At 43.0% G+C, this 26,581-nt stretch overlaps 1 protein-coding gene across 1 annotated transcript in view; it reads left to right on the top strand.

The window, feature by feature from the left end:
• Window positions 1-26,581, top strand: part of SLC17A6 (solute carrier family 17 member 6) — a 404,282-nt gene that overhangs the window by 290,403 nt on the left and 87,298 nt on the right. Inside the window, exon 9 of the mRNA XM_086959494.1 lies at window positions 25,588-25,720. Within this exon, the coding sequence (XP_086815620.1) occupies window positions 25,588-25,720 (133 nt within the window). The remainder of the gene's footprint in view (window positions 1-25,587; window positions 25,721-26,581) is intronic.

The following is a 26,581-nucleotide window of genomic DNA, read 5'->3' as shown; positions in this document are numbered from 1 at the left end:
TTCACTATTTTCTTAGGGTATCCACGGGTGTCTAATTTTTTTGAAAGTTCGTCTGCTTGTGTTTTATAATCAGACAATTTACTGCAATTTCTACGCAGTCTTAGAAACTGTCCGTAGGGTAAGTTTTCCCTAAGGGGTCGAGGGTGGAAGCTCTCGAACCTCAGGAGGTTGTTCTTCGAGGTTGGTTTGTAGTGGGTTTTTGTTTCCAAATGATTGCCCTCTTTCGTTATTACTACATCAAGAAAAACAATCTCTTGTTTGTCGTGGCAACTCGTGAACTTGAGGTTCACATCGCAAGTGTTAATCCAAGTTATGAATTGTTCCAGACGTTCGGTTGGTCCTTGCCAGATGGCGAGGACGTCATCGATATATCGCCTCCAAAATGTTAGATGTTCACGATACGGATTCGTATTGGTCAAGATGAATTTGTTCTCGAAATCGTACACATACATACCAGCTATACTGGGGGCAAAAACACTGCCCATTGAGGTCCCCCCAGTTTGTAGAAAAAGTTTTCCCTCGAATTCGAAAAAATTCCTTTTAAGGGCCAGGGTGGCGCATTCCAAAATGAATGCCTTGGGAGTGTGGTAGGGCCAGTCTGCATTCTCTAGAGTGTTCCCCAGGACTCGGATGGTATCGTCCTGGGGTATACTCGTGTATAGGCTTTCAATGTCAAAGCTTAGGAGTGTAGTATTTTCATCGACCTCTACCTCCTGTAGTAGGTTCAATAGACTCTTAGTGTCTTGTAGGTAGGTGGTTGATTCTTGTACAATGGTTTTTAGAAAAAAGTCGCAGAACCTGGACAGAGGTTCTAGCAGAGAGCCAATTCCTGAGACTATCGGTCGTCCCGGGGGGGGGGGTAATTTCCCCTTGTGCATTTTAGGTAAGATGTAAAAATAAGGGATCTTCCCTTCAGTGGTACACAAGTAGTCCGCTTCCTGTTTGGATATTGCTCCGTTAGTCTCTGCAATCTCAACTAGTTGACAAATCTCCGTTTTCAGATCGCTTGATGGATCAGTGTCCAGAACTCTGTAGTTTTTTCTGTCGCTCAGAAGTCGGTTACATTCCTCTCGATAGGCAGTGGTGTCCATAATGACAAGTCCCCCGCCTTTGTCAGCAGGTTTTATAATGGTTGTTTCGCAGGCACGTAGTTCTTTTAATGCTGTTCTCTCCATGTTGCTCAGGTTTTGAAAGCTGGGAGTTGTTTGCATTTTCTCAACATCATTATAGACGGCCTGTTCAAAGGTCACTATTTCAACCGGTGTTGCGTGTTGGGGTGGCATGAAGGTTGATTTTAGCCTTAGTCCACTTTCATTCTCTACTTCACAGTCTCTTGATTGGCCCTGTTTTTCGAAAAATGCTTTAAGCCTTAGTTTCCTGAAAAAGCCGGCCAGTTCACAATGTAACTGAAATTTGTCAAGTCGTGCTGTGGGGACATATCCAAGTCCTTTGTTGAGGACATCTTCTTCAATGCTCGTAAGTGGTCTTGATGATAAATTCGTAACTAAGGTTTCGCACTGCTTGTGCCTGCCTTGCTCTTTGTTCTGTTGCTCACTGGGTCGTCCTCCTCCCAGTGGACTTGGTTGGACTGTCTGTTTTTTCCCCTTCCCCTTCTGCCCCTGTGAAAAAAAGGAGGGCGAAACTGATTTTGATGGAAAGGCGGGGGTTGGAAGTGTGGTTGAAAAGGGGGCTGCCATCCATACATCGGGAAATTTGCCGATTGATTAAATGGGTCTTGGAATATTGGGGGTTGGAATCCAGGCCAGAAGTTTCCTTGCCCTCTTCTACCTCCCCTTCCCCTCTGTTTGTTCACACTTGTGTTGGATCCGTTGCTGCTACCTGATGAGACACTTGACGCATCAGAGTCGGATGTAGGTTTTTCAGGTGGTTTATAGTCAGGATCCGAGTAGGGGTATGTTTTAACAAAAGAGAACCTTTTTAGGTCCTTTTGAAATTTTGTGGCTTTTTGCTGGGTCAAATTGTCTTTATATTCAGTTATTTCTTTATTGATTTCATCCAGTCTTCTTTTGTACCCAGTTATGGTGGCTTTTATATGTGCTTCCGTCTTTTGAATATCAATTTGGATGGTTTCAGACAGTCTCAGTGCTGTTTTAAGTATTAGGACAATCCAATCATGCGTGCAATGCCAGGCTATTAGTGCCCAGTCCTTTCGAAATTGAGCATCATTAAGAAAGATGCGTGGGGCATTTGTAACCAGAAGTCCAGTCCTTTGGGTGCCATATTATTCGTGACATATTCTTTTAGGATGGTACCATGTAGTATTGTTCTTATGCGTTCCCTTTTCATTTCCGTGAGTTTTTCCCAGTCGCCTGTTTGCGATATTGTCTGTGAAATGCTGGCATCAGCAAACCCAGAGATTTCGCCAAAAATAGCATCAATCTCCTCTGTGGAGTAAGTGAGACCTTGGTTTTCTCCCATGATTGAAAAGAAATGAGCAAAAATTTTTTTATATAAAATGTGTGTGTGAGATGTCTAACAGGTGGGCTGAGGATCAAAGAAGGACAGGATAAACTCTCGCAGCTGTCCTGGGGAACAGTCTAGAGAATGCAGACTGGCCCTACCACACTCCCAAGGCATTCATTTTGGAATGCGCCACCCTGGCCCTTAAAAGGAATTTTTTCGAATTCGAGGGAAAACTTTTTCTACAAACTGGGGGGACCTCAATGGGCAGTGTTTTTGCCCCCAGTATAGCTGGTATGTATGTGTACGATTTCGAGAACAAATTCATCTTGACCAATACGAATCCGTATCGTGAACATCTAACATTTTGGAGGCGATATATCGATGACGTCCTCGCCATCTGGCAAGGACCAACCGAACGTCTGGAACAATTCATAACTTGGATTAACACTTGCGATGTGAACCTCAAGTTCACGAGTTGCCACGACAAACAAGAGATTGTTTTTCTTGATGTAGTAATAACGAAAGAGGGCAATCATTTGGAAACAAAAACCCACTACAAACCAACCTCGAAGAACAACCTCCTGAGGTTCGAGAGCTTCCACCCTCGACCCCTTAGGGAAAACTTACCCTACGGACAGTTTCTAAGACTGCGTAGAAATTGCAGTAAATTGTCTGATTATAAAACACAAGCAGACGAACTTTCAAAAAAATTAGACACCCGTGGATACCCTAAGAAAATAGTGAACAAATGTCAAAAGAGGGCAAGGAACCAACCCAGAGAGGCACTCCTTGAAGAGAAAACCAAGAATGAGGCAGAAATTCCCTTGACCTGTGTTACTACTTTCAATTCCATATCGAATCAAGTAACCAAGAGCATAAACAAACATTGGAACATAATAAACACTGGGAATCTGCACTGGGAAAAACCACTTTTTTCTTTTAAAAAATCACAAAGCTTAAAAGACACTCTTGTGAATATCAGACCCAAGATAAAAAAGACCCCTCCAACAACTTCCATCACCAGGACTTGGGGCCTACCAGATGTGACTGGACACTTCCGCTGTGGCGATTGCAGCGTGTGCCATTTAACCAAAAACACAAAGACTCTGGATTTAGAGGTTGGAAAAACTTGGAAACAAATTGCACACACAAACTGTAACAGCGAGAATGTAGTATACTTGATCGAATGCACCTGCAGAAAAAGATATGTTGGGATGACGACCAGGAAGGTAAAACAAAGGATCTGTGAGCATCGCAGCACTATTCGCTGCAAGAAAAATGCGACCCGACTAACAGACCACTTCCTCGAAAAAGGCCACACACCTAATGATATGTTCTGGACTGTAATTGAACAAATCACCCCTGGACCGAACATCCAGAAACGCCTTTTTGAAAAAGAACAAAGATGGGTGTATAGGCTGTCCACCAACAAACATGGCCTCAATGATAATATCCCTTGGGCCTCTGTACTCTGTTAAAGAACTCAGAAATCACCACATTCTTTCATAATAGTGAGAAAGATACTCCTCTCATCCTAGCACTTTTTCCTTAAAACCATTCACAAACTGAGGTTTAGGTAGTAAAAATATCAACCCCTACCCCCTTTCTCCAATTCGTGCATAATACTTGCATGTCCCTTTACTTTATTAAAACTAGTGACCATATATGCGCCATTACCCTTTCCTTATGTAATCCCCTTATTTTTGATCGCCAGTAATAACACGCTCCGTTTTTTTACGGAGGTCTGTATTTACCTTTGGTTGCTACAGCAACCCGGCGCGCGCGCGACGCTCACGTGATCCAGTGACGTCATCACGCGACGCCAGCCAGCCACGCCCTCCGCGCCCGCAATGGCAGCCGCCTTTAAACCCGGCGCTGCCTTTCTGCCAAACACGGGTACACGGAGGGGCGGACTAGGTGAGAAGTCACTCGTTAAGCCAGAAAACTGTAAGTAACACCCTCGCTAATGGAAACGCTTCGGCTTCCGGTCTATTTCCGCGAAGGAGATAGGAGAGCAATCGGTATACTGATTTTGTCTCTACCGTTATTCTTTTCCCCTTGGTTTCACAGAATACGCTCTTTTGAGCTTTGCTGCCTCCCCTCAATTCCCGTGCAGCAAGCATTTCTCCACTGAGAAGTGAGCATTTCTTAAATCTTTGACAATATATATGTTGTGTGTTTGTTTTGTCTTGTATGTATTGTGACTTTTGGATCAAGTTGGCATATTACCACGTCGGCATTCTCCTGACACTAATTTAAACACAGTCATGAGTTAGGCACGCACTATGGAGCCTGTGTATGACTGGTTTAAACATAGAAATATATGTACACGGTCACACCAATATTGATAGGTGTGCTATTCAAGGAAACTTTCTGTTCCCATCTATATATTATACTGGTACACCGCATGCTGCACAATTCGCTGTTACGGTGTGTGGAATGACTCAGAGACAGAACGGACTACGTCACTTCACTACGTTACAGGCATGTAAACAACCTTTTGTGACTTATAATCCTATTCTTTTTCACAGGTTTTTGCCATTTTCAGTAACCATACTTGGTTGCAAGTTTTTTTACCCATTTAGCAAATTGCTAAATAGGTTGCTGAGAGGGTTGCAGGTATGGCAGGGCGTTAGTGTACCCTGACCACCCAACTCCTTTCATTTTTATGGTCCTGAAGAAAAACCGGTAACTCCCACCTATGGTTTGAAACATGTAGACCTATCACATAAATTCAGATACACTAGGTCCTATTAACGCCTTTACTGTATCTACACACACTATTTTTAACATTGTCCAGTAGCCTTACAATAAATAATATTAAGTCATACCAGGACAATTTTTAACCTACTGACCTTTTTTTCACATTCATCACTCACATACCCGCTCCACTGTATTTTCAGGTGTCGCAGCACACCTTGACGGCACTCGGCTGTCAAGGTGGCCCCGATGATGAAGCATGTCACCGACCAGGTCGGTGAGTGAGGGGTTCCTTAAAAAACAAAGAAGGACTTCTTCTTACAAATCACGGTCTCATTCCACCGATACTGGCTGTATAGCCTCATCTTTGGTGGTACTCCTCCTATTTGTTATAGAACTAGTAAACCAGGGGACTGGGAGTACCCTTCCGTCCACTTGAGTGGATAAAAATCCCTTTGCTCTCTATATCTTGTTAAATATATGTCTTGGCAGCGCACAGCTGCGAGAGTTTATCCTGTCCTTCTTTGATCCTCAGCCCACCTGTTAGACATCTCACACACACATTTTATATAAAAAAAATTTTGCTCATTTCTTTTCAACCATGGGAGAAAACCAAGGTCTCACTTACTCCACAGAGGAGATTGATGCTATTTTTGGCGAAATCTCTGGTTTTGCTGATGCCAGCATTTCACAGACAATATCGCAGACAGGCGACTGGGAAAAACTCACGGAAATGAAAAGGGAACGCATAAGAACAATACTACATGGTACCATCCTAAAAGAATATGTCACGAATAATATGGCACCCAAAGGACTTCTGGTTACAAATGCCCCACGCATCTTTCTTAATGATGCTCAATTTCGAAAGGACTGGGCACTAATAGCCTGGCATTGCACGCATGATTGGATTGTCCTAATACTTAAAACAGCACTGAGACTGTCTGAAACCATCCAAATTGATATTCAAAAGACGGAAGCACATATAAAAGCCACCATAACTGGGTACAAAAGAAGACTGGATGAAATCAATAAAGAAATAACTGAATATAAAGACAATTTGACCCAGCAAAAAGCCACAAAATTTCAAAAGGACCTAAAAAGGTTCTCTTTTGTTAAAACATACCCCTACTCGGATCCTGACTATAAACCACCTGAAAAACCTACATCCGACTCTTATGCGTCAAGTGTCTCATCAGGTAGCAGCAACGGATCCAACACAAGTGTGAACAAACAGAGGGGAAGGGGAGGTAGAAGAGGGCAAGGAAACTTCTGGCCTGGATTCCAACCCCCAATATTCCAAGACCCATTTAATCAATCGGCAAATTTCCCGATGTATGGATGGCAGCCCCCTTTTCAACCACACTTCCAACCCCCGCCTTTCCATCAAAATCAGTTTCGCCCTCCTTTTTTTCACAGGGGCAGAAGGGAAAGGGGAAAAAACAGACAGTCCAACCAAGTCCACTGGGAGGAGGACGACCCAGTGAGCAACAGAACAAAGAGCAAGGCAGGCACAAGCAGTGCGAAACCTTAGTTACGAATTTATCATCAAGACCACTTACGAGCATTGAAGAAGATGTCCTCAACAAAGGACTTGGATATGTCCCCACAGCACGACTTGACAAATTTCAGTTACATTGTGAACTGGCCTTTTTAGGAAACTAAGGCTTAAAGCATTTTTCGAAAAACAGGGCCAATCAAGAGACTTTGAAGTAGAGAATGAAAGTGGACTAAGGCTAAAATCAACCTTCATGCCACCCCAACACGCAACACCGGTTGAAATAGTGACCTTTGAACAGGCCGTCTATAATGATGTTGAGAAAATGCAAACAACACCCAGCTTTCAAAACCTGAGCAACATGGAGAGAACAGCATTAAAAGAACTACGTGCCTGCGAAACAACCATTATAAAACCTGCTGACAAAGGCGGGGGACTTGTCATTATGGACACCACTGCCTATCGAGAGGAATGTAACCGACTTCTGAGCGACAGAAAAAACTACCGAGTTCTGGACACTGATCCATCAAGCGATCTGAAAACGGAGATTTGTCAACTAGTTGAGATTGCAGAGACTAACGGAGCAATATCCAAACAGGAAGCGGACTACTTGTGTACCACTGAAGGGAAGATCCCTTATTTTTACATCTTACCTAAAATGCACAAGGGGAAATTACCCCCCCCCGGGACGACCGATAGTCTCAGGAATTGGCTCTCTGCTAGAACCTCTGTCCAGTTCTGCGACTTTTTTCTAAAAACCATTGTACAAGAATCAACCACCTACCTACAAGACACTAAGAGTCTATTGAACCTACTACAGGAGGTGGAGGTCGATGAAAATACTACACTCCTAAGCTTTGACATTGAAAGCCTATACACGAGTATACCCCAGGACGATACCATCCGAGTCCTGGGGAACACTCTAGAGAATGCAGACTGGCCCTACCACACTCCCAAGGCATTCATTTTGGAATGCGCCACCCTGGCCCTTAAAAGGAATTTTTTCGAATTCGAGGGAAAACTTTTTCTACAAACTGGGGGGACCTCAATGGGCAGTGTTTTTGCCCCCAGTATAGCTGGTATGTATGTGTACGATTTCGAGAACAAATTCATCTTGACCAATACGAATCCGTATCGTGAACATCTAACATTTTGGAGGCGATATATCGATGACGTCCTCGCCATCTGGCAAGGACCAACCGAACGTCTGGAACAATTCATAACTTGGATTAACACTTGCGATGTGAACCTCAAGTTCACGAGTTGCCACGACAAACAAGAGATTGTTTTTCTTGATGTAGTAATAACGAAAGAGGGCAATCATTTGGAAACAAAAACCCACTACAAACCAACCTCGAAGAACAACCTCCTGAGGTTCGAGAGCTTCCACCCTCGACCCCTTAGGGAAAACTTACCCTACGGACAGTTTCTAAGACTGCGTAGAAATTGCAGTAAATTGTCTGATTATAAAACACAAGCAGACGAACTTTCAAAAAAATTAGACACCCGTGGATACCCTAAGAAAATAGTGAACAAATGTCAAAAGAGGGCAAGGAACCAACCCAGAGAGGCACTCCTTGAAGAGAAAACCAAGAATGAGGCAGAAATTCCCTTGACCTGTGTTACTACTTTCAATTCCATATCGAATCAAGTAACCAAGAGCATAAACAAACATTGGAACATAATAAACACTGGGAATCTGCACTGGGAAAAACCACTTTTTTCTTTTAAAAAATCACAAAGCTTAAAAGACACTCTTGTGAATACCAGACCCAAGATAAAAAAGACCCCTCCAACAACTTCCATCACCAGGACTTGGGGCCTACCAGATGTGACTGGACACTTCCGCTGTGGCGATTGCAGCGTGTGCCATTTAACCAAAAACACAAAGACTCTGGATTTAGAGGTTGGAAAAACTTGGAAACAAATTGCACACACAAACTGTAACAGCGAGAATGTAGTATACTTGATCGAATGCACCTGCAGAAAAAGATATGTTGGGATGACGACCAGGAAGGTAAAACAAAGGATCTGTGAGCATCGCAGCACTATTCGCTGCAAGAAAAATGCGACCCGACTAACAGACCACTTCCTCGAAAAAGGCCACACACCTAATGATATGTTCTGGACTGTAATTGAACAAATCACCCCTGGACCGAACATCCAGAAACGCCTTTTTGAAAAAGAACAAAGATGGGTGTATAGGCTGTCCACCAACAAACATGGCCTCAATGATAATATCCCTTGGGCCTCTGTACTCTGTTAAAGAACTCAGAAATCACCACATTCTTTCATAATAGTGAGAAAGATACTCCTCTCATCCTAGCACTTTTTCCTTAAAACCATTCACAAACTGAGGTTTATGTAGTAAAAATATCAACCCCTACCCCCTTTCTCCAATTCGTGCATAATACTTGCATGTCCCTTTACTTTATTAAAACTAGTGACCATATATGCGCCATTACCCTTTCCTTATGTAATCCCCTTATTTTTGATCGCCAGTAATAACACGCTCCGTTTTTTTACGGAGGTCTGTATTTACCTTTGGTTGCTACAGCAACCCGGCGCGCGCGCGACGCTCACGTGATCCAGTGACGTCATCACGCGACGCCAGCCAGCCACGCCCTCCGCGCCCGCAATGGCAGCCGCCTTTAAACCCGGCGCTGCCTTTCTGCCAAACACGGGTACACGGAGGGGCGGACTAGGTGAGAAGTCACTCGTTAAGCCAGAAAACTGTAAGTAACACCCTCGCTAATGGAAACGCTTCGGCTTCCGGTCTATTTCCGCGAAGGAGATAGGAGAGCAATCGGTATACTGATTTTGTCTCTACCGTTATTCTTTTCCCCTTGGTTTCACAGAATACGTTCTTTTGAGCTTTGCTGCCTCCCCTCAATTCCCGTGCAGCAAGCATTTCTCCACTGAGAAGTGAGCATTTCTTAAATCTTTGACAATATATATGTTGTGTGTTTGTTTTGTCTTGTATGTATTGTGACTTTTGGATCAAGTTGGCATATTACCACGTCGGCATTCTCCTGACACTAATTTAAACACAGTCATGAGTTAGGCACGCACTATGGAGCCTGTGTATGACTGGTTTAAACATAGAAATATATGTACACGGTCACACCAATATTGATAGGTGTGCTATTCAAGGAAACTTTCTGTTCCCATCTATATATTATACTGGTACACCGCATGCTGCACAATTCGCTGTTACGGTGTGTGGAATGACTCAGAGACAGAACGGACTACGTCACTTCACTACGTTACAGGCATGTAAACAACCTTTTGTGACTTATAATCCTATTCTTTTTCACAGGTTTTTGCCATTTTCAGTAACCATACTTGGTTGCGTTTTTTTACCCATTTAGCAAATTGCTAAATAGGTTGCTGAGAGGGTTGCAGGTATGGCAGGGCGTTAGTGTACCCTGACCACCCAACTCCTTTCATTTTTATGGTCCTGAAGAAAAACCGGTAACTCCCACCTATGGTTTGAAACATGTAGACCTATCACATAAATTCAGATACACTAGGTCCTATTAACGCCTTTACTGTATCTACACACACTATTTTTAACATTGTCCAGTAGCCTTACAATAAATATTATTAAGTCATACCAGGACAATTTTTAACCTACTGACCTTTTTTTCACATTCATCACTCACATACCCGCTCCACTGTATTTTCAGGTGTCGCAGCACACCTTGACGGCACTCGGCTGTCAAGGTGGCCCCGATGATGAAGCATGTCACCGACCAGGTCGGTGAGTGAGGGGTTCCTTAAAAAACAAAGAAGGACTTCTTCTTACAAATCACGGTCTCATTCCACCGATACTGGCTGTATAGCCTCATCTTTGGTGGTACTCCTCCTATTTGTTATAGAACTAGTAAACCAGGGGACTGGGAGTACCCATCCGTCCACTTGAGTGGATAAAAATCCCTTTGCTCTCTATATCTTGTTAAATATATATTGATACACTCAACCACGGTCATGTTATCAGACCAGAACACCACAGAGTGATCACGGAAACCCCCGGGCCACGTTTTCAGGGCCACCAAAATAGGAAAAAGTTCGAGAAAAGCAATGTTACTCGTCAACCCGCACTCATGCCACCATGACGGCCATTTTTGAGCCGACCATTGTGTACCAAATATGGCACCAAAACCTATACTCCCCGCCGAATCAGTCCAAAGCCCCAGCTCCTCTGAGGACACCGCTGGTTTGTTCCAGACAATTCGACCATTGAAATCCGCCAAAAATGCCAACCAAATGCGCATGTCCTGGCGAACCTCTGCCGAGAGTCTCGTGCGGTGATGTCCTTCTTTCAGGCCGACCATGGCTTGTGCAATCGAGCGGGAAAAGGGGCGCGCCATTGGCATCACTCTTAGGGCAAAATTCAACTGACCCACCACCTGTTGCAATTGATGCAGGTTTACTTTTGTTGCACGAATACATGTCTCAAGGGATAACCTGAATTTCAACACTTTTTCCTCGGGTAATCGAAAACAACCTTCTACCGAGTCGAGCTCGATCCCCAGAAACTCGATCAAGGTCGAGGGACCCACAGTCTTACCTGGCGCCAATGGCACACCAAATCGATTCATTAAGACACAAAATTCATGTAAAGCCTGTCCACACTCAGGATCCCCGGCTGCCCCCAAAAACAGAAAATCATCGAGATAGTGCATAACATGTTGAAAACCTGTCTTCCTTGTGAATACCCACTGCAGAAAACAACTGAACTTCTCGAAATAGGCACATGAAATCGAGCACCCCATTGGCATACATCTATCCATGTAATAGCGTCCCTGAAACATGAAACCAAGAAGACGCTGATCGTCTGGGTGTACCGGGAGCAACCGGAACGCTGACTCGATGTCTGATTTTGCCATCAGCGCCCCGGGCCCCAGGCGATTCAACATGGCTACGGCCTCATCAAAAGATGCGTACCGCACTGAACACACTTCCGGGTCTATCGCGTCATTCACGGAAAGACCACGTGGGGCTGACAAGTTATGTATCAGCCGAAACTCACCCGGGTCCTTCTTGGGGACCACCCCTAGAGGGGAACAAACAAAGTTAGCAACCGGTGGCAAATCGAATGGACCGGCAACACGACCTCGAGTCACCTCCTTCCCAATCTTTACCTGTACCACCGCCGCGTGCTGCAAGACCGACAGTTGATTCTTACAGTTTGCTACACCCTGAAAATCCCCCACTGGGATGCGGAAACCATATGAGAACCCGTTTCGCAACACCCCAGCGGAAGCATGATCCGGGTATTCGTTGAGCCAAGGAATCATTGCCATGGTATCAATCGGGGTAGGTAAAGGCAGCCCTCGGACTATATCAGACCTGTTTGGTGCCTCCCTTACCACCGTTATCACCCGTTTTGGCTCTGCACAAGGACTCAGGATGGGATGGCTGCCCACACCCCCCACACTCATGTCTGAATTTGCATGACCCCTGGGGCCTCGTACATTTCCCTCTGTTAAAATTCCAACAGATCCCCCATTTCCCTGTGTTGCCACTCGGTTTTGAGTGGTACTCGTTACCTGCACCCGTCCGAAAGGGTGTCCCAGAGTTTTGGCGGGAAGATTCCCCTCCGTTACTCCCTACCAATGGTACCTTCAACATTCTTGTACTCTCCATTTTTTGCCATGACACAGAGTCGTAACAATCCCAAGTCAACAATGGGTCGTGTTCCTTAGCTTTTCTAAAAAGAATGTCATAGCAGAACCACTGATTGCCCCCATATGCCACAGAATACTCCATAATACGTGACTGATAAATAGGTAACTCGGTCAGCAACTCGGGCCTGCGCTCGCCCATGATGGAGGTAAATATGCCCCACGCTCTGCCCCAAGTACCAATGTTCTCGTCAACCTTAAAGGCGGCCATTTTTGCGCGCCAAACACTCGGATGCATGAGCTCCTTTTGGCTCTTCACATGCTCTATCTCGTAATGGTCGGTAAGCAATGAAAACATGTTTACATACTTATCCGCCCAAATCAATTCCTTAATTTCTAGTGGAACATGCTGGGCAATCTTCTCCCTTCGAGAAGGTACAGACCCCTCCCCCGCAATCGGCAATGGCCGCTTACCTGAAGTAGACCCTGCGTTTGTCGCCGAACTTGGGCCTGCTGCACCTTCAGCCGCCGGAACCTGTGGGGGAACAGAAGATGTTGCCTTCGCAGCCTCCCTAGATTCCCGCAGCTGCCTCATTACTGCCCGGGCGTCGTCAGCCGTGGCGCCCTCGCTATCTTTTCCCAACCACGCTGCCAATTGTGCCGCTAATTCGGGGGGCATATCCTCCCTGTTCACGGGGGTGACCACCACAGGGATTGGATTCCCCTCTTTCGGCACCGGGATTGGCTCCTCACGTGGGGTATCGGGAACCGGGGTGTCCCCCCCAAGTGCCCCCCTTCTGGGCCTCTTGCTTCTTCCACCGGGGACTGATCCCTGCAAAGGCCGTTTCGGCCCTCCCTCCCCGTCCTTAGCCTCCACCTTTTTCTTCAAATCGGCTATCTCCTTCATGAGCATCCGGAGCATCTGCTCGGTACCGACCCGCTTTCCGACTTTCTTGGGCATTCTCAGACGGGATATCTGAAAAACAAAAGAAAGATTACAACGCTCAAAATTGGCTCTTCGTTCCGTCTCGAGCTCACGTGCAGCGGGGAGGTGCAGCTTCAGAGCACAGGAACAAGAGGATGCTTTCTTGGCTTCCGCTCCTTTTATCCGTCTTCAGGGCGGGCGTAAACCCGCCCCCGCCTGCCTCCGAGGGCGTGGTCGGCCGCGTCGGTGTCTAGGACAGCCCATTCTAGGGCGGGAAAAAGGCACGCCCCGGCTACGCCGCTTCGGGCATACCAGCCGAGACTCGCCTCCCGCCCAAGATGGCTTCCCGGGGGGATCGTGGTACTCCACCATACGTTCGGGGGGACCGAATGGTCGCCCCTTTCCATAAGTGGAGTCAACGATTCCCTGCTTTCTACAAATGCATGCAAATATATTCACGCCTGTTTTGGTATATATTTTAATTGTTGCCCTCTTTATGTGTGCTGTTAATACCAGCACTGTCAAAAAGTCATTTAGCGCAATGTTTGTTGAGTTCACAACAGGCGCTATGCCAAAGAACAGTTGTGAAAACTTATTTAGCCTGTTTCTGAATTGCTGCAGTGTGAGAAAGTGCCACTCTGCGTCATCACCTCAATTTTCTAATGACTGGTATTGCTGTGTTTTTAAACTCCGCACACTGGGGTACTGGTGTATGTGTTCTGACCCTTAAAGCATAGTAAGGCTGGCTACCTCTCACTTGTCCTTCTTTAACTTATAGTAAGACCGTTGTATATGGTGTAAGAACAGGAAATCGGAAAGAATATTGGCACAACAAATATCGTGCTACACAAATGTAGAGACAAAAATATTGATGACAGAAATACTTTCTATCTATACTTAGGTGGTAAGTGCAAAAATATCAGAAGTAAATATAGTTGATACTAATATCATTAAAAAGACCCAAAAAGTATTTATTTTCAAGTATTTATGTAGTATAAAATATTACATCTAAATTATTTTAAGATACAATATTAATTTATTGTAAAATACATAATTTTAAATATTTTAAAATAAGTATAAATAAATACTCATAAAAAACGCACACACATATGCACATGTTTATATATATACATATATAATGTAATGATATTAATAAGTAGGTATATTTAATTTTGTATTACATTTTTCGAATTATTGTTTTTCTAATCTATTATTATAAAAGGCATAAATATATAAATATACACTTAAATAAACATAAAGATATGAAAACACAAGAACAAAACTCAAAAATAAATTACCAAAGTAATTAAATATAAAAGACTACTGGAAAAAAACAATTATTAAAATTATTACAAAAATTAAAAAAATCTCTATATAAATACTCAATATAAAATTAAACAAAAAAGCGCTAGACTTCATAGGGGTTAAATGTACTATTCCAACTGCAGTCTATGCAACCGAAGGGAAAGCTTTAGGCTTGAGAGGGGTAAAATTCACTATTGCTACTCAAGTATTTGAAACAGTAGGGAAAGCGGTTGAGTTTGGAGAAGTAACATTTACTATTGGATCCCCAGTCTGTCCAACACGAGGGGACTTCGAAGGGGTTACATTTACTATTCCCATTTCAGTCTGTGCAACAGTAGGAACAGTGTTGGACTACATATTTTAAAAACCCTATCAATTGGGCAAAAATATAAAACGCTAATGTAACACATACATATATAAAATTAAAATACAGATTAAACAATTTACATGATAGAAAATTGTAATAATTAATTCAGATTTTTTTAATTAAAGTATTATTTAATAAAGTTCACACACTATACTCTCTCAAACCTAGCAGGTCACACTTAGAATATATTTAAAATAAATAAGTATAACACAATTAACCTATTTAACAATCAGTTAAGTGATGAAGAAGAAATTAATCATTATGTATTAATCAAATATTGCTTAAACCATTTCCCACAATCTACCCCTAGGAACCCAACAAACTGCACCTAAATTATAAATTGAAAAATATAATAATTGCACAATTTAAATTTAAATTGTTAACAATCAATAAATAATATTAAATTAATAATTAATTAATAATCAAGTATTGCTCAATTAGCTTACCACCCTATACCCCTACAAACCCAAAAACCTGCAACTACAATATAAATTTAAAGCAATAAAAAGTACACAGTTTACATAATTAATTAGGAATTAAATAATTATTAGTTAATGTAATAATGAATGATAATTAATTATAGTGAATTATACTTAATTAACTACCCATCCTGTACCCCTACAAACCTCACAACCCAATATGGCACTAATAAATCACTATTAACAATTTAAGTAACAATTATAAATCACTTAAAATTACAAACTATATTTAAAAATATTGTCAACAACTATACAAACAGTATTAAACATATGAAATTGATATATGAACTAAAACACATAAAGATAATTTAAAAATATATTTTTAACACCTATATTATTGCAAACGATATTAGTAAAATAGATAATCCTAAAAACAATATTACTTACCTAAATAAATGTATTTTTTCTTGAGTATGACATTTCTGCATCATGATTTGTTTGTGTCATGAGTCTTAAAACTCAGAGGGGCATAATACTTAGAATGGAGATAACATTATTGCCTCTTTAGCGGTACAAAACTGCCGCTTAAGCGGCGATAATGGGCTCGATAATATGCTCTCTAGAATTCCAATAGAATCCCAGGTTAGATGCCCTTCTAACCTGGGCTTCTATTGGAATTCTATATTCTATAGAATTCTATATTCTATATATTCTATATATTATCGAGCCCATTATCGCCGCTTTAGCAGCAGTTTTCTGCCCCAATGTTTCTGTAGCTCAACATTTCTAAATCGATACTATGTCCAAATACCATAGAAAAACACACCACTGGCATGGGAATGTTAAAAGTCACCTGTAGACTGCAGCACTTTTAAAAAGTTAAACTTTGTCTGCCTTAACTCCAGTATGCTAATAATCATTAGCCTGGCAGCAGTTTGCCTGCTAAAGCTCTTCCTTAACGAGATGAGAAAACTGCTTGCAGAGCATAAATAATGCCTTCAGCCTTCGGTGAGGCCTACCCATACATAGTTAAGTGTAAAGAGAAAAGAAGCCTTTTGCTTCCTGGGCTGTCTGAGTCATCTTGGCATCAATCAAGTGAGAAGGACACTTTTCTCAGAACCAGTTAGGTGTAGCTGAGGTGAAGTAGATATCTCATTTAACAAGACATGCCCTTTGCTGTACACAAGCCATCTCCAAGGACAGAATAGCTATGCCAACTTGTATTTCACTTAACATTGTGCACAGTGAAATCATTTGTAGCAAGACAAACAGGATGTGCTGCAAAAATATAAAGGATAGCTCTTGGGAACCTTTTTCATTGATCAGGATCAGGATCAGGGCGTCGCTCCACCCAACGCCTTGTGAATACTACAGAAGTGGCACTTCCGACATAGCTCATCAGAATCTATCCGGCCCTGTGGAGGAATAGAAGAAGATTAGACTTGCTCTTTGAAACCTGTATGGAGATGTAAAGGGCTGGACTTGCTCCCACTTCTACACATGATCAAGCAGTGGATTCCAGGGGACAGTTAGCTGAGCCCCTGTGTTCAGTGCTTAACTTGTTAAAGAAAGAGAGACGGTGCTCAGAACTATGCTCTGAAGCCTGCAGCTGATGCAACTGAATGTGGACACACTGTACACCAAGGCCTAATTCTACTACGCGTCTCTTTAATCCACTACCAGACACTTCCTGTCTGTTCATCTCAATGCATTCTCCCCTTGTGACAGTTTTTGGGACTTTCTCTTCCTCCGTTTTTCAGTTTTGTGGGTGTTCTCCCTCTCTTACTCTTGGATGTGGAAAAATAAATGCCAGTCCCCAAAAATGAGAGCCAGTGGCTCCCACCAGCTACCACTGCCTCAAAGTAAGCACTGTTTGTGTGGCTACAAGGCCAAAACAAGCTGCATGAAGCACTTTTCCTAAAGTGCTTGCCGACCAGTAGCTCCTGAACCTGAATTGGCTTATGCTGGGTTGACTCCTGGCCTCCACTTGCTATCCCTGAGAATCAACCACGAGGAGCTGCTCCAAAAACTCTAAAAAAAAGTTGGAAATTCTTTGTACTTCCAAGGCCTCCGGATTGTCAGCAGAACCTTGCTGCAAAATTGCCTGGTTTCGAGTAGAGTTCATCAGATTCAGCTTCAGGCTTGCACTGCTGGTTAATTTAAAGCTCAATCAAAAACGACTTGGAGTCTGGTTTCCAATATTTCCTATGCAACAGTGGTTCTCATTGGTGTCATTCAGAAAAAGACATGACTACTGGGAGCTTAGATAATCTCAAGCAATGAACATTTTAGTGACACTGACCTCACAAAAGTACACCACAATGTAAATGGAAACAGTTTTGTTGCATCGGTTTATACAAAAAACAAAATAAATATTTGCAGTAAAACATAATACCAAAGCAGTGCAATGTGACTAAAGTGCAAAGCCAGTGACAGCACAATATACAGCAAAGATATAAGAATCAAAAGTACAAACAGGCGCCTATGAGCTGATAACATCCTACCAGTTGAATTTCTCAAAAAGCATGTGAACCAATAATTACATGATCGGTTGGTTTTTTACACCACTTTGTTGACAACGTTTCAATCCATACTCGATATTAGGGTCTTCTCAGGGCTGTTATAATGCGGGCACATCTATAATAAGGATCAACACCAGGTAGAAGGGGTGGTGGTCTATGAGGAGCCAGGAAAGGATGTTGCCTGAATGATCTATAATTGACTTGCAAACTCTTGTTAGTGCTGTATACCCTCCCCATTCCCCTAAATTAAGCCTGTCTGCTTTGTGCCACAGCTACCAGGAGGTTGAGCCCAGGCCACATTATTGAAACAGTCTTTTACCTTGTAGTGCCCTCCCATCCACCCTAATCAATCATCCACTCCCTTACATGCTGGCTTTCAATGACCAGGCAGGTATTACTCTTTGCTTCCAATCAGTTTTAATTACAACCAGTACCAGCTATTATCATAACTCGATGTAAGGACTGAGACAGTGCAATTCCGGAGATGTATGTATGCATGTGTGTGTTCTTATATAGCGCTCGACTTACCCTTGGGCATCTCGGCGCTTGCATTGGGAACCCGTCCTGGTTTTTCCCTGTGGGATAACCCGTACTGGGCATCCCCAAGGTGAAAGCCAGGCATCCCGCCGCGAGGGAGGGGGGGGGGCGTTGTGGAGATTAAGCAAGCTATTGCCCAGAGTTGCAGAGTATGAACCCGTGATTCGAGTAGGCACCGAAGTGAGAATTGTCGAGTCCGTGGACACTTGGGGTCAGACCCTGCTTCGTCGGGAATTGAACCCTGGTCCCGGGTCTGACCTCTGCTTCAGGGTATGCCTGCTCTTACCAGTGAGCCACACTTCTCCACTGATATTGTACCCATTTGCATTTGGAGGCTGACAGTGCTTGTTTGCTGCAGTCGCTCTGCGCATATGCTCTCCTCCGATGAAACACTTAGCAGCTTGGAGCGCATATTGTGTTTTCCCGGGCCGGCTCTTTGTGTGCCGTCAGTCGCATGTGGCTTTGAAAAGTCACAGCGCTGCCTCGTTCCGCAGCCAGCGACGGCGGAGCCATCTCCCGAGCCACGGATCTGAAGAGGGAAAAAGCAAATGGATTCTATGCAGCGAAGCTGCGAGGACACATCTCTCACCATGTCAGTCACAGAGACGCATAATGAAAAGGTTGCACCAAACAATGACTGAGGCGCAGGCAGCCTTCGAGAATGTTCCCTGATATTCTTTTAATGAATTGCATTTAGAAGGGGCTGTGTAGCCCCGAGAGACGCAGCCCATCCATACTCCAGCTTTGTTTCTTTCAGCTTTCTCAAGTGTTTACATTAAACCGAGCCAGAAAAAAATGATTTTTCTTCCTGCAGCTGAATATATTTAGTGCACGGCAGATGGTGTCACAAATATTACACCCATTTCATACAGGCATTTTTCATTTGTAATGTTTTGACTTCACTCATTTCACATTTCATTTTTTTTAGTAAATCATGGTCAAAAAGGTTATACCTACACTGGATGATAACAAAGGCACGTTCTTTGTTAATAACTCTTTGGATAGCAACAGATTTTTGTGAGTCTTCACCTAACACAACATTCTAATGTAATTAATTTACAGTGTGTATAGTCTATAAAAACGTGTCACTACTTTTAGAATGTAGGCAACACCAGAACACATAATACTGAGATACAATAACTCAATGTAAAAGGTGGATAGTGGGACACACTGCTGCTGTTTTTAATACTACTGCTAGACCTTCCAGTGGTACTTACTACTACCCACCAGTACTGGTGCGATTCTATCATTTTTATCAATGTGATTATCTATAGTAGTGCAGGCAAAGAAGTGGGCCATCTATTCATCTTCAATTATGTCCCTGTCGCACACTTTGACTGAAGTTAAACTCAGAAAGCAGACAAACAACTCTAGTTAGTGAGAGTTTTTTTTTACACAAGATGCTGAGAGCAATAAAACTATCAGCAACCTGCAAGTGCTACAGGACAAAAATGACTACATGCTGCAGGTGATCTTTTGGGAAATGTGTACGGGAATGTGAAGGGTCCCATTAGTGCTATTAGCAGACCCTTCTTTTATCATGGAGGACAGGAAGGAAGAGGGAGGAAAAATGAAGAAAGAGGGAACAATGTTTGTGGTGCAGGAAGAGGCCCCCAATAGAAAGGGATCAGCAGAATCAGCAGGTTTTCAATAGGATGTAATTTCCACAAAGAAATAGCACAAACCTGTATTGCGCACCCATCCAGTGGCCTAGCTAGACCTGTGGCCACCCCTGAATTTGCCACCCTGCGGCCGTGTGTAAGAGGAGGGAGAGGTGCTGCTGATTTCCTCACCGACCAACTGTGACTGCGGCAGTTAAGAGAAGGGGGGAGCTGCCCCCAAAACGTGTGCCGCCCAAGGCGGATCGCACCCCTACCTCCTCTTGCTGCACCACTAAACCCATCGTACCTACAGAGATGTTTTAAGGCATGGCCAAAGTAGGTACAGGCCCAAGGGCCCAGGGCCCTAGCCTTTCAGGGGCCCATGGTGGAGTCAGCTCTATTCTGCAGAGAGTCTTGCCCGGATATCCTAGAATAATTCCAAAACAGCTTGGTTTAATAACCATTTTTCCTTCATTTATATTAATGTGGGTGATGCTTGAAAGTTATTACAGACATTTTGCAGAGAAATGTTATGTCTATGTTCAATGCAGCATCCATTAAAAAAAGCTTATTTCAGATCAAAAGAGGACCTCACATAAGAGTAATGGGGGGTGTCACAGATTATTTGCAGTAATATCAGTGAGCTGCTGCTGTTAAAATATTCAAAACACACATCACTAGCTCTACATTTAGAATCTGGACACCTGTGCCTGTGCGTTGTTGGTAGCCTGGCAAGAAATAGTTGTAATTGGATCATAAATTAAAAACTATTACAAGAAGGGGACTCCGAAGTCCTCAAGATGCCCCTGTGTACAGACGCCCGCCTGCCTTCCGCCTCCCACCCGCCTGTCTCCCGCCTCTGCCTTACCTGAGCCGTGCTCCGGACTTCACCGCCACTCCCGGGCCCCCGCCCGCCCCGACATTGCCAAGACCGCCTCCCGCCTCACCTTACCTGAGCCGCCGCTCATCCCCGAGCTTCGGACTTCACCACCACTCCTCGCCGCTCTTCACCGCTCCTCCCCGCTCCTCCCCGCTTGTCATCATCACGCACGTCTAGGTCGCGGTCAGCGCTACGTCGCGGCCGGCGCTAGTTTTAGGGGACTACTTTGTAAATTTTAATTTTTTAATTTACGTTTTATTTTTATTTTATGTCGCCTTTGTCCATCTACACACCCTGAGGATTCCAACAATGTATTGGGTGTGTGGATTGGCGCTGTGGTTCCCGAGTTTACCTTGCCAAAAGGTTTCTGTTCTCTCTTTATACTAGTAGTTTAACCTACTGGCGGTCGCCAGTAGGTAGTTATACTTAGGACCTAGTTTCCATAGGAAAAGCGTTTTTTGTTTTCCTAATAACTTTGGCGCCGGTTGACGAATCTTCGTGAAAATTTGAAACTATTGGGCCGCTCCAGTAAGCTCCTGTCTTGGAAGTTTTGGGGTGATTCGACAAGCAGGGGCCTAGAAAAAAGGGTGGTCCCACAACACGGTTTCCCCATGTTATTTTCCATTGGAAAATTTAGACAAAGCTACAGGCCAAACTGCTGAACGGAATTACACCAAATTTGGAAAAAAGGTAGGTCTTGGTTCAGAAAGAGCCATTTTTTTAAATGGTGTAAATCCTTTTAGTAGTTCCTGAGAAATTAGATAAAGAAAAAGTTTCAATATCTGGGGCAGCGGTGGGTTCGTGAACCCTCCTGACCACGAGCTTCATTCTAATTGGCTGTCAACACTCCAAACCAGAAAGTGTTGCCACGCATCTTGTGACTCGGTAAAACAGAGTCAACAGAAAATGTGAAAAAAAGGTTAATAAACAAGAAAAGGGGGCAGGGTAGAAACACCCTGACCCTCTAGGCCTGCTCAGGGGGTCCCACAAGGACCCTCAGGGCAAAAAAACCCAGATTTTTTTTATAATTTTGGCGGAATTCGAGCTGGGGTCGCCAGGGATCTGCATTGCACAGGGGTGGTCCGAGGCCATGCTCCTTTTTACACCTGTCTGCAATGCAGCTCTGTGGCACTTACTGGAGATACCTGGTGGGTTAGTTGGCCCCCAGGGAACTTCAGGATTCAAGAGGACTTAATTACCAAACTTACAACCCTCCAGAGGGTGCGTTTGCACAGTGGTGCAAGGAGGGGGCGGGGCCTAATATGATAAGTGTTCAAACACACCCCCTGACATGTTGCAAATTGTGGAATTAAGTCCCCATCAATCCTGGGGGTCCCTGAGGGCCAACTAGCCCACCCGGTACCTCCAGTAAGCGCCACAGAGCTGCGTTGCAGAGAGGTGGTCCGAGGCAATGCCCCTTTTTACACCACTCTGCAAACGCGGCTTCTGTTGCATTGCTGGTGGGGTGATGAGGTCCTCTTGTGTCCTGAGGACCTCAGGACACAATTGGACTTCATCGTCCAATCAGCAGTGAACTGAACTAAGAGGTCTAAAGCAAGCTTTAAAAAAATAGGCAGAAATCATAAACCGAACCAAAAACAACAACCCAAAAAATATCCACCATTTAATCAGAAATTAATAGGCATGGTAAAGATCACATAGGAATCCTAGTGTTGTGGAAGTGCCTGCACCCGAACATAGTAAGTAACTTGAGCCTCTTAGAGGATTTACCTTGAGACTCAGGGCTTCATCTAACATACACTGCTCATACACTCAAGACAAGTCCAACTAATTTGAGGATCCATTTTTGCACCAACGTTGTTTAAGAGTGGAAAGCTACTTGCTCTTACTCTGGGATAATATTCCACATTTATAGCACTGAGGAATAAAGCACCACTCAAAGTAGTTGCAATTGTTTTGGTGAAAAGTTACATCTCCACCTCAGTGTACTGTTTTTTGTATTCACAAACATGCAGGGATACGTTTTTTCCATGTGGAGATTGGTCTTCCCTTACATCCCAAGCAAATCTGGGGATGGTTTATTCCAATTCCCATTCTGGAAGGGGAGTTACTCTATCCATTGGTATTCAAAACCATCTGACCATATCTGCATGGAAATCCTATGTCCCTATTGAGAAAGCTCTACTTCTACACACCCAAGCTAAATTGGGGGAGACCCGTTCCCCTTCACATCCTGGAAGGAGAGTTACTCAAACCATACGATAATTTACAGGGTGAGAAGATGTCAGATACGAGGTTGGAGTGCCCACAAAAGCACATATTTGTTGGAATGCTGACACTTCCAGGTCAAAGCGTGCTTTGGAATGTCCGCTTACCACTATTTGAGTGAAATAAACTACTGCATATTTCTCTAGACTCCTGATGCAGAAATCCACATTAGTAAATACATTTACACCTGTGAGGAACGCCTTGGAGTTTTCTTTGCAGATGTAATAAAGATAAATTTGGTCATGAACTTACAGAGTGAATAGAGTCTTTGATTTTTTCCAACCTGAGTAGGTCATGTTGTTTACATAAAGTTTGTGTTTGTTCTCTGATGGTTCTCATCACAGTATTTCATCATTTCGTAAAAGTAGCACTCTTCATCACGAGTGCAATGGTAGAAGTACTGAGTTCATTAGAGATACTTGATGTTACCTCATATGATAAAAAAATGTTCAATAATCACGCCACAAACTCCAGGGAAGGGCTAGAGGAAATCCGTGTCAGGATAGCATAACTGTGCAGAAATATATCAACCACAAGACTCCACACGGACAGCAAGTTAAATTGGGAGTATAGCTTCTATGATAGTGGGATAAAATCTTGGCCCAACAGAGTCTCAGGCAAAAATAAAGTCAAATCAAAAGTGCTCTCCCAGTCGAGGACTTATTTTATCTTTGCATACAAGGTATGTGTCTAAAGTGATTTCGTCTAGCAAGTTTAGTTGAAGTGTCAAACTTGGAACCTATTGCAGGGTATCAATAAGGAATTGATACAATGATATGTCAGCAAAAGACATTGAGAGTTTTCTTTGGTCAGATAACTCTCACTGGTAATTTTCGCCTCCTCAACGATGGCAGTTATTCTTAAAAGCAAAATCTTGTCTAGTTTTGTGGTTCTGAAACATTGAAGGCGTTTCGCACATCTCAGAGGAAATGCATTGAGTATTATGCCATAATATTGGGTGTCACTGTGTTCAGCTAACACCAAAGAAAACAAATGTAGGTGCTCCTGTAATATGTATGCGGTATTTCTATCATGTGAACCTAGCAAAAGGTAGAAGAGCATGGTAGGGAGTCAAAGAGAAGCATGAAGTGAAAAACTGATAGGAGAGAAAGCTACGGTTTTTGAACTGTACTTATACCCATGGGAGTGCTATTCTGCCTCATGTCAAGGCTTGCGTAAGTAGTAAACTGTATGTACAATTTAAGGCCGAATTCACAATCGTTATTGAGAAAAAATCAGTTTTCATGCAAACGCTCCAGCAATTTTGTACAATATCAAAAATCGTAAATTGCTGATAATTCATCTACGTTACATGTGTGAGTACTCCTAACTTGCATGTATTACAAAGGATACTTCATGGATTTTACGAACATAACACATAAGTGAGAAATGTGAAAGAGGTTGAGCGGGGTTCATACTAAGCGCTGCAAAATTGTAAGTTGTGTAGAAAGCACCTCGATGGACATTTTGTAAATGTAATATACAGAGATAATTGATAATACATTTATGTAATAATTAAGGGCCAGATGTAGGTCACCCAATACCGGTCAGTAACGGACGAAATTACCGAAATTCGGCCGTTACCGACCAGTATTGGGCTTTTTAGATGTAGGTGGCATTTTTGTAGGATTCGGTATTTTACTGAATCGGTAATTTAAGGATTCAGTAAAATACCGAATTCTTAACATACTGATTCAGTAAATTACCGAATCCAGGATGTAGGGAGCATTCAAGTTAGTGCATTCCTCAGTTAAGGATTCGTTATTTAAAAACCAACTAGAAGTTGGTGGTAAATAATGAAAACCTTTGAAAAAGCATTTTTTTGCTTTTCCAACAGTGCCATGTTGCAGACATACATGCCCTTAGGGCATGTATGTCTGCAACATGTGCACCCATATACAAAAAGTGACACCCTGCCACCCTTCAATGTTTCCCCCTTTTACTGATTCAGTAATTGACATTCATTCCTATGGGCCTCCAGGCCCATAGGAATGAATGCCAATTACCAAATCTGTAAATACCGATTCGGTAATTACCGAAACTTTCTGTTTCGGTAATTTCTTATGAAAAAATACCTACATCCCATTTACCTGTTCTTGAATACCGAATCTGTATGATTCGGTATTTAAGAGTCGGTAAACTTGGATTACCTACATCTGGCCCTAAGTCTTGTATATGTCTATGTTTATGTGCACAAGTGCTATCTGTAGTACAGAAAGGCTGCATAAGTGTATGTGACCACTTAAGTAATACAAAGTACTCAGGAGGCGCACAAACCAGGCCCACATATCCATTGCGGCCCCTGGGATACTTTCTATAATACCGACCCGGATGTCCTACCCTAATACTATCCTACTGGCAAGCAGTTATTGACTTTGGACATGCAGTTGAATTCTGATTAAGCCAAACCTATCCCTTTAATTATTTTTCCTAAAATGTTAACTTCAATGTTATGTACATGCTCATCAGACAAAACAAATACAGTAATAGGCTTAGATGACTCCTCACATTCTCGTTTGTCAAGCCATGTATCTGCCATTTTTCTTTCATTAGGTGGGCCTTTTATCTGCCTTGCCACATTTAGTGATGACAATTATTGTGCCTATTGGGGGGCAAATTGCAGACTTCCTGCGAAGAAAAGAAATCCTGTCAACCACCACTGTGAGAAAAATGATGAACTGTGGAGGTAAGCCAATCTCTGCATTGTATGTGTTTAATGAAAGTTATACCATAGTTTCAGTATCTTATCTTATCTTCAAGTGAAGATTATCACTGATGCACAGTAAAGGAGTCTGTAAATCAAGGGTGTCAAATATTTGTCAACGAGGGTCAGAGTCGAGAAAGATTAGGACTGTGGTGAAAAATAATATAAACATAATTCTTCCAATTGCTTTGGAAAAATGAGGTCAAACTCAAATAACATTAGCTGTCTTTCCAATAAAGGTGACACTGGGATTGCTGAGGTAAAAGAACAACTTTATTGTCCAAAGGGATTTTACTTTAGAGGATCCAACCTATCCCTGAACTGTTTAAAACTAACTGCAATCCACTTTACTGGAAGGCAACCTTTTCTCTCCTGAAGTCTGACCGGGGTCTGGTGCGTGTACAGTGGGTCAACATGCAATGTCCATTCACTTCCAAAGACATCCTCAAGCTTCTGATAATAGTCGCTAAGGATGACCCAGACCAGTGTTAGAGCACGGCCCAAAGGCATGTCAGCGTTTCGAGATTATCGCCAAATACCTATGTTATCATTTAGATTCACAGCGTATTCATTTTTGTATGAAGATGTATGTGACACTACCACCTATTCACCAAGGTGAAATATCCTTAGACTATCTCAATAATTCCAGTTAGAACGCACTGTATATAAATTTAACACGTGTGATTATCGAACATTACTCCACTAGTTAAGTCAGACCTTTAGTAATAAATGTCGTGCAGAGTAGATGTTATCAATCAATCAATCAATACACTTGTAGAGCACGCTACTCACCCTTGGGGTCTCAAGGCGCTAGAGGAGGAGGGGGAGAGCCGCTCCCGCTCG

Source organism: Lissotriton vulgaris, chromosome 2_2 (assembly GCF_964263255.1).
Source record: "Lissotriton vulgaris chromosome 2_2, aLisVul1.2, whole genome shotgun sequence".
NCBI classification, from domain to species: Eukaryota; Metazoa; Chordata; class Amphibia; order Caudata; family Salamandridae; genus Lissotriton; species Lissotriton vulgaris.
This window is presented reverse-complemented; position numbering and strand designations above follow the sequence as displayed.